At 55.2% G+C, this 9244-nt stretch overlaps 1 protein-coding gene across 1 annotated transcript; it reads right to left on the bottom strand.

Annotated features, from left to right (window-relative positions):
* Window positions 1-1268: 1268 nt before the first annotated feature.
* Window positions 1269-6617, bottom strand: LOC113405576 (glucose-6-phosphatase-like; the record flags this gene model as incomplete). Its single annotated transcript, XM_029914379.1, has 4 exons — window positions 5677-6617; window positions 3148-3311; window positions 1869-2073; window positions 1269-1384 (listed from the first exon to the last, which is right to left on the bottom strand). Coding segments are annotated over exons 1-4 (715 nt in total), but the record flags the coding sequence as incomplete, so codon positions are not given.
* Between the last annotated feature and the right edge of the window lie 2627 nt (window positions 6618-9244).

Genomic DNA, 9244 nt, shown 5'->3' with positions numbered 1-9244 from the left:
GTAGATGGAGGGGATGTGCCGGAAAGCTTCAGCCACTGCCATGCCTGATAAGGGAGACAGACGTGTCAGCGATGCAGGAAGGAGTCAAGGTACCAAAGCCCAACCCTGTCCTTCACACAGACACTATTCCCGCTTTCCCTGCCTGGGCTGCCGTTACCCGCTGACAGCAAGGCTCCGGCCTGTTTGCAAAGGGTGGGGAGAAGAGGCGGTTAAAGGCCTTCCAAGGCACCTGGGAGACAATCACTGGAGGAACAATTCTGCTGACTCCGCAACGCCCAGGTTCCCATTTCCCCCAGACCGGCTGCGGAGCCGCTGGGCACGATGGGGGCGATGTCAGACGACAGGTCTGGCGTCGAGGGGGGAGCAGCAGCAAGGCCATAAGGAATGAGGCTCCTGTTCCCATGACAATGCCCCGAGCCATAACCATCCTGCCCTTCTCCTTCCCTTTGGCCTATTTCTGCAGGGCCGGACTCCGAGCCTCTCAACCCAAGTGGCGGCCCAGGGGTCACCTCACCACAGGGCTCCCAATGGGGCCCATAGGCCGTGAGCTCTATGGGGCGGGGACTGGCTCTGCTGTTTGCGCAGCGCAGCAGGGCTACGTCTCAGCTGGGGGGTACCACCGCAATGCACATCGATAATAATAACAGCACGAAGCAGAGGGAGATGGACCAAGGACTCCTGGCTGCCCCGTCTCTGTTAGGCTTTGGGGTCGTTAGCTGCTCGGCCAAATTCCAGCAAAAGGCCTGGCACAGGCCTGGGGCCGGGCACATTTTCAGCTGTTTATCTGAAGCCAGATAATTAGAAGCCAACACCCCGTCCCCCCAGCCCCAGCACTGGGCAAGGGAGAAGGGGGGTTCAGAGGGTCCCCTGCTCCCTTTCCGCTGCATCAGCCCCCTGGTCCCTCTGCTGCGCTTGCCCAGTTCCAATCAGACTGTCCCCACCTGGCTCCTCTCTCTGTCGCTCCCTGACCCTCTCCCGTCCAGCCTGGCAGTGAGTGAACGCAGGCGGGGACAGGGCTGCCCAGCGACGCCAGAGAGCGCTGCCCTTCCATGGCAAAGAACCACCGGCAGGCACTCTGTGGGCTTTAACCCCGCGCCTGCTGAGCCAGACTGCAAGCCTGCTGGGCAGCACCCTGTTTTCCCACCTCTGACAACAGAAGCGCTTGGTTTCTTACAAGGGAATAACATGGAAACTTCCCAGAGCTGCATCCAGCCCACCCCGTGGTGTGGGGAGCAATCCAGGGAACCGCCCGGGCAGCAGCACCTCACCTGCAAAGACGCCCGTGATGACTTGGTGCGGGAAGTGAGCTGCTAGGAAGATCCTGGACAGACTGACAGACACCTGAACCCCCCAGAATGACATCCACAGCGCCCCCCGCAGGCACCTGCAACGAGCAGCGAGAACACAGCAGTCAGTGGGCTGTGGGATTGGTGGGGGGAACGTGATGAACCGTTTACTCAATAAGTAAGATTTGTGGGACATTTCAGGAGGACAGACACAGCAGCAGTGTCTGGGAGGGAGACCCCAGACCCAGGCTGCCAGATCTGAACCAGGCCGTCCCAGTGCCTTGCTGCGGGGGGAGACTCAATCCCACACTGGGGTCTGAACCCACCAGCGGCGCTCCCCATGCAGCTCCAGACTGCACATGCCATGTGCACATTGACACAGCCAGGGGCTGACGGGCACGAGCCCAACCGGGGAGCCGAGCTGGTCAAGCATCAGAGTACGGTCGGCTGCCACGGCCAAGCCAAGAGGAGCCGCACACGTCTGGGATTAGCTGGAGCTCATTCTGCCCAGAGCTAATGCCACTGCCCTGAATTACACCCCTTGGCCCTGCACCCAGCGCGAGGGCAGAGCTGGATCCTTACTGCTGCTGGAAGGGGGATCTCCGGCGCCGACGCAGGGTGCTAAGCAGAGCCGTCACCATCACGTAGTACACCCCAGCTGAGCCCATGGCATGGCCAGAGGGGCTGCCTGTGGAGGAGAATTGGGAGAAGCCTGCAGTGAGCTCAGTGAAGAGAAAACCCCTCCCACTTTGGCTTCTGGCTGCCGGAGAGTTTGAACGCACAGAAGGGAATCATCTCACGGTCTGTTCTAGCCCAGGCCGCCTGCTACAGGCTTCCTGGGCTGATGTTTGATGGGGCCTTTCCCGAGGACTTTAACTATTTAGACATCGTTCCCTTTCACAGTCTCACCCCCCTGATACCTTGGGTGTCGGCTGCTGCGCCTTTAACTGTCTTTTGTCCATTCCAGGCCAGGCCAGAGAGCCAGAGCGCTTGACTGTATTATAAATCGGATCACAGGTAGGACAGACAGACAGCTGCCTGGAGCGAGAACCCCTGTTCCAGCCCACCCCTGGTGAAAGGTTAGGTGGGAACCAGACCACGTGGGGGGAAAGGCAGCCAGAAGGGGGCTCTTCTCACAAAAAAACCAGCTTGGTTTTGATCTGCGTGTCACTCTGGCCCCCAAAATCACAAGCGGGGGATTGGAATCCAGTCTGGCCTCTAAGAATGCAGGAAAGGCTGGAGGCTCAATGCAGAGAGAGGCTGCTGCAGCCCAGGACAGTCCAGAGTCCACCCCGAAGCTGCCAGGCTACAGCTTGAGAGAGGAGTTTTAAGCAAAGGAGGCTGCGGAGGTTGCTAGTGTGCAGACGACCCAGACTTCTCTGCCAGGAGGTTAGCTGGCATAGCGCTCGCCCGGCCCATTTCCCACCCGGGGGCCAGTGCAGCCCCACCACCTCCCTTGGGAGCATGCTCTGCCCTCGGGGAGGGCTCACCCTTCGAACGGAGACTCAGACGCCTAGGTCAATGAGGCACACCAGCTGCCCTGTCTCCCAGCACTGCATGAAGCCTGTGCGGTGCGGGAACCGACTCAGGCCTCCAAATGGGCTTGAATTCAGGGCCTGATTTCTGAGCACCTTAATCCCAGGAGAAATCAGTGGTCACTCAGTAGGACGACTCCTGGGGGTAAAGTGCTACTCAGGACACGCAGGTGTCCTCAGATGGACCTTTGATTCTACGTTCTTTGGGGCAGAAACCTGCCTCCTCTTGTGGGTGCAGAGCACCTAGCCCCTTTGGGGTGTTACATTCATTAACAACCAAAGGCTAATGGTTGCTGTGGGTGCAGTGACTGGTGTCTAGGCTGTGCATTTGTCAGCTTCTCCTGAGTGCCGCATGTGCACTGTGGAGGGGGGTTGCTCACCTGGGCCGGTCTCACAGGTGACAGGGAACTGCTGGATCACAGGGGTGGAGGCGTTGCCATAGTAGCCGGTCTCACGGACCCACCAGTAGGGTCGCTGCCCAAAGAGAATCCTGTAGTGAAATGCAATGGGTCACATGGTCAAATCAGGCATCATCCACCCCCCTCCTCTTGGCCAGCACAACCGGTTCATTCATAGAGGACTCCATGTGGTGCCAAAGTCAGGTCTGGGCTCATTAGCCAGGAAAGAGCGTGAGACCAAGCCGATGTTTTCAGGTTAATCAGAAAGTGTCTGTTCTCAGGGGAAGTGAACTCTGCTCATGGGTCTTGCTGTTTTCCTGGAACCACCCTTTGCCTTCTGACCATTATCTCACTGGGGTCCACACGAAATGCTCTCGAAGTCCCGAGACCTCTAACCAGCCTTTTATCCTCCCCGAACAGCGTGTTTATTTTATTCAGCAATCTCTGACGCTGGGTCAAGGCCAGGCAGGGGTTTCTTTAAGCAAGAGGATGGCATTTTGGGGGACAAATATAGCACATCTTGGCTATACTGGAGGACATGAGGCCAGATGGGCAGTGACTGGTTTAAGCCCCCTGAGATGAGCGCTAGTTGCCCAGAAATACACCGTTGGCCTGCTGTATGATGGCGTGCACAGCCCACCCAAGCCCTGCACAGCCTGGCCCTTGCCATGACCATGACAGGAAAGGAACAGGAGCTTGAACCAGGTGTTTTTAACAGGTTTAAAGTGAATTTCCTGCTGGCAAAAGGTGCTTGATTGACAGCTCTGATCGCTGACAGGCTGCTATTTGCTGATAGTGCAAGCCTCCCCCACAGTCCCCTGCAACTGTGCCTCCGCCCTGACCTGGAGAGACCTGCGTTAGGGGCTGAGAGGTGAGAACAGTCGCCAGGGCCTACTGAGGCCTACTTAACATTTAGGTTGCCATAGCTACGTCGCTCAGGGGAGTGAAAAATCCACAGCCCCGGGTGACATAGTGACACCAACTTAAGCTCCTGTGTAGGCGCAGCTAGGTCAAAGGAAGGCTGCGCCCATTGTCCGAGCTACCACTGCTTGGGGAGATGGTGTTTCTACAGCAACAGAAACACCCCTTCCGTCAGTGCAGCCTGTGTCTACGCTATGGGGTCATGCAGGCATCGCTAAGGCCCCTGCTATGGCTGTAGTGTAGACATGGCCTCAAGCCTCGGCCTCTTTACAGTGCCAGTGGGCGTGGTGTCTTTCAAGAGCTGGGTTTAACTGATACCACAAGACAAACATTGCAGAATGACCGCACCCTGCAGACCGACCCCCAGCAAACCTGCCCTGCCTGAGGAAGAGTCAACAGTGTGCCCTTGTTGCCAAGAAGGCTAACGGCATTTTGGGCTGTATAAATAGGAGCATTGCCAGCAGATCGAGGGATGTGATCATTCCCCTCTATTCGGCATTGGTGAGGCCTCATCTGGAGTACTGTGTCCAGTTTTGGGCCCCACACTACAAGAAGGATGTGGAAAAACTGGAAAGAGTCCAGCGAAGGGCAACAAAAATTATTAGGGGACTGGAGCACATGACTTATGAGGAGAGGCTGAGGGAACCAGGGTTATTTAGTCTGCAGAAGAGAAGAATGAGAGGGGATTTGATAGCTGCTTTCAACTACCTGAAAGGGGGGTTCCAAAGAGGATGGATCTAGATTGTTCTCAGTGGTACCAGATGACAGAACAAGGAGCAATGGTCTCAAGTTGCAGTAGGGGAGGTTTAGGTTGGATATTAGGAAAAACATTTTCACTAGGAGGATGGTGAAGCACTGGAATGGGTTCCCTAGTGAGGTGGTGGAATCTCCTTCCTTAGAGGTTTTTAAGGTCAGGCTTGACAAAGCCCAGGCTGGGATGATTTAGTTGGGAATTGGTCCTGCTTTGAGCAGGGGGTTGGCTTAGATACCTCCTGAGGTCCCTTCCAACCCTGATATTCTATGATTCTATGATTCTGAGAGTCTGTGGAGCACGTGAGCTTGCCTCTCTCACCGACAGAAGCTGGACCAATAAAAGTTATTACCTCCTGCACCTTGTCTCGCTGACTGCCAGTGCCTCTATCACTCATTTAATAAATTACAGTAATATTGATGTGCCCAGAGCTACAATAAATCAAACATGGTATGGAGAGGAAATCAGGCAACAGCGCCCTGCTGGCCCATCTGGGCAGTTTCTCTTTCTAGTATTAAATTACATCAGTTTAACTCAAGCGCTCAAGAAAATGCATTTTTACATGGCTTAATTTTAAAAATACACAGACAGCCCCTTTAATGCACTTCATTTGTAACACAGGAGCCGTTTAGTATACGATAGTAACGTATCTCATGTGAACTTCTGCATGAGGGTGAGTGTGTATGAGTGCACATGTGTGTATTAACGTGAGTGTGCCCCTCCCCGGCTCTCTTATAGACACATAACCCTGGGCCTTGCCTTGGCAGTGAGGCCCACACACTCACCACTTAAAGACCAGGTTGAGCCAGTCCCCGATCACAGCCACCCAGATCAGCTTGATGCCCACGGCCTCGCAGAGGTGGAACCAGATGGGGAAGAGAATGAAGAAGGTGTTTCTGAGGTCGGCCGCAAAGGAGATGAAGAGGAACCAGCCCTGGGAGCTCTGGTAGTTCTCCTGCAGGTAGTGAGTCATTTGGACTCCAGAGCTGTGTACAAAATCCATTCCTGTCCCCATGGCTGCAGCTCAGGCTGCGGGGAGATTGCTGGGGCTTTGGGACGGAATGCGACGCCTCACTTTTGTGGCTGGCTGGTTATATACTGCTTGGGACGCAGATTACATTTGCTTTTCAAAGATGTCCCCCCAATCAAGACATGTTAGCACCAAAGCTCCTCAGCAAACATTACTTCACAGGAGTTTGACACAATTACCTGCTCCAGGCTTCTGTCTCAGCAATTCACAGTGATCTGCTCAAATCAATCATTAACCCACTAGCACTGGTGGGAAAAACGAGACTTTCTTTTTTGCAGCTTTTGCTGTTTTTCCAGCCGCTGAAAGGCTCCCAGGAAGGGGACTGAAGGGTCAGGAAAGGGATCTAAATTGGGCGGTGTGCTATGACGTGGACCCATCTCTCCTGTGGGACGCAAGGTCCCCTGAGTCTGTGCTGAATGGGTCGCTCTGAAAGACGATGACTACGCTCTTCGTTTTTGCAGGAAAATGATTATAGGCTTGATTAATTATTTGTATTATCAGAGCACCCAGGAACCCTATTTGTGCACCATTATGCTAGGCTCTGTACGAACACAGACCACAGAGACGGTCCCTGCCCCAGGAGGTTACAATTTATACCTTTTATTTTAGAATACGAGTCAGCGGCCTTGCCGAGAAGCAGCAGGGACAAGTCAGTATTTATCATCAGTTGTTAGACCCCTCACAGAAACCCAGCCAGTTACTCAAAATGTCTATGGCGACCTTGGCAGGAGGGTGGGGTGGGTGGGAAGGGGCAGATACCTCACGCCCTCTGGCATGTTGCAGTATTCAGAATATTCCTACATCATGGTTTTGTACTTTGTCAAATGGTATCAGGAATTGAATTATCTGGTAAAATGAGGAGCTGTTATCTTTGGGTTGAGCCAGGTAGAGTGGGCTCGGACTGTGCAGGCTTCATTAGGATTAGTGACGGTGTTATTATTTTAAAATGGACTTATGTGACAAATGGCCACAGTATCCTATAAATGTTGGAGCCCTTCCCTGCGCTGGAGAGTTTACAATTGAAGATAAACAAGGCAAACAAAGGCAAGCCCCAGAACAATAGTTTCTGAAAGGCAGGTTGCAGGAATTTCTGGTGGGCAGAAGGCAGGAGGCGTTCTGGGAAGAGGTGGATTTTAAAGGACGATTTGAAGGACAGGAGGTCACTTGGTGGATAAGAAAAGGGAGCGTGTCTGTGTTCCATACTTCACCCACATATAGCTCTGTCTGTCCACTGTCAGTGTGTCCAGCCCTGTAGCGCCTTGCTAGGCCAGTCCTTGGCTGCCCAATTCTGCTCTGCCAGTGCACCGCAAACCTGACATGGACCCCTCTCCCACTATGGCAGCCTTAAGCCTCTCCTGAGCAGAGACTGGCCACCATGCCAGACTAGCAGGTGGTGTTATGATGTGGACATGTGTCCACCAGGGCTTAGAGTGAGACTCATTCAGCTCACTCGCTTTTCTGGGACCTGAAACAGGATTTAAACCCAGGTCTCCAAAACTGCTTTGACTGTACCACTGAACCCATTCTCTTCTGGCTACACCGCTGGCCCAGTGCGTGCACACACCCAGGGGCGGCTCTTTGGTTTTTGCCGCCCCAAGCACGGCAGTCAGGCGGCTTTCAGCGGCATGCCTGCGGGAGGGAGGTCCGCCAGTGCCACGCCTTCGGTGTCCCCGCCGCCGAATTGCCACCGAATCCGCAGGACCGGCGAACCTCCCGCAGGCACGCCACCGAAGGCAGCCTGACTGCCGCCCTCACAGCAACCGGCACTCCACCCCCCCATGGTTTGCCGCCCCAGGCACGCGCTTGCTGCGCTGGTGCCTGGAGCCGCCCCTGCACACACCCCACACACCCTTGTGCTTCCTGAACCCCCACCAAAAGGAGTGACGGGACAGTTTTATGAGGCTTGAATCAAGAAAAGAGACAAAGAACCTTTTATGGCACGACAGCGTGTGTGGAGTTGGAGTGCGGGGCAGGTGGGGGCTGGGCGTGCGCAGTGGAGCGTATGGGGGGTGGGAAGGATCGCTGCACAGCGGAGGCACTAGAAAGGGTGACCAAGGAGGTAGACAGTGTGAGGTTCTTAAATAGTACAAGGGAATGAACTCTGTTCAAACAACAGCTACAGAATCATTCTTCGGCCATCCCCATATCAGCTCCAGGCGGAGAGCAAACCCCATAGGGCTTCCCATCTAGCTTCCTGCCATACATCCTGTAGGACCATGTGTTTCCGTGTGCGCTATCTCCTTTCCTCCGCTCCAGGAAGTCAGCTCAAAGCACAGCACAAAGCAATCACGCACGTCCTCTGCAAGTGCAGCTACCAACAGGGCTGACATTGGCATATGAATGATGTTGATTGTTCCATGCTGGCATTTATGTGTGTCAGCACTGAGTGCTCACTGAGCCCACGGGGGCTTTCCAGACCCTAAAGAGTCAGGAAACCTCCAGCCATCACAAACAGTGAAGCCACATGCGAGCCAGGTTTGCTAAACCCATACTAATTGCTGTGAGGAAAACGTGTGTCTGACTCTGAGCCAATCTTGTTGTGACTTTAACCCTAACCCTGACACTTCACAAATAACAGTGAAACTTCAAAGCAAGTGGGCACAGCACAAGGCGCAAACACATCTCCCCTATGTTGGGCCTTGATTTCAACACTGGGCTCATTCAAGAGATGCCAGTGACCAGCGAGGGGACAGCAGCTGTGTCTCTCCCTCCCGCGCAGGGGACTGGGCTGCCCCGAAGAGCCCTCCCATTCCATCACTGGACTCACTGTATGTCTCTTCCACTGGATTATTAATAATAATAAAATGCAGCCACAAGCCAATAATGTCCAGGACTCCAGGGGCAGCATATCTGCCAAGTGAGCCTCCAGCTGATTGAGCGGCTAGGGCAGACGTGGGCAAACTACGGCCCATGGGCCATATCTGGCCCACGGGACCGTCCTGCCCGGCCCCTAAGCCTAGTCCCCGGCCCCTCCCCCGCTGTCCCCCCTTCCTCACAGCCACGCCGCCACGCGGGCCGCGCTCTGGCCCACTGCTCCCACTGGGCAGCGTGGGGCGCGCAGCTGGCTCTGGCCGGGTGTCGTAGCTACGAGCTCCTGCTGCTGGTAAGGGGGCGGGGAGGGGGTTGGGTAGGGGAGCAGGAGGTCCTGGGTGGCAGTCAGGGAGCAGGGGGGTTGGATAGGGGGCAGGGGTCCCGGGAGGGGGCGGTCAGGGGATAAGGAGCAGTGGGGGTTGGATGGGTTGGGAGTCCTGGGGGCCAGTCAGGGAGGAGGGAGCGGTTGGATGGGGCAGAGGTTCTGGGGGGGCAGTCAGGGGATGGGGAAC

This window comes from Terrapene carolina, unplaced genomic scaffold, assembly GCF_002925995.2.
Source record: "Terrapene carolina triunguis isolate 2854851 unplaced genomic scaffold, T_m_triunguis-2.0 Scaffold43688, whole genome shotgun sequence".
NCBI classification, from domain to species: Eukaryota; Metazoa; Chordata; order Testudines; family Emydidae; genus Terrapene; species Terrapene triunguis.
This window is presented reverse-complemented; position numbering and strand designations above follow the sequence as displayed.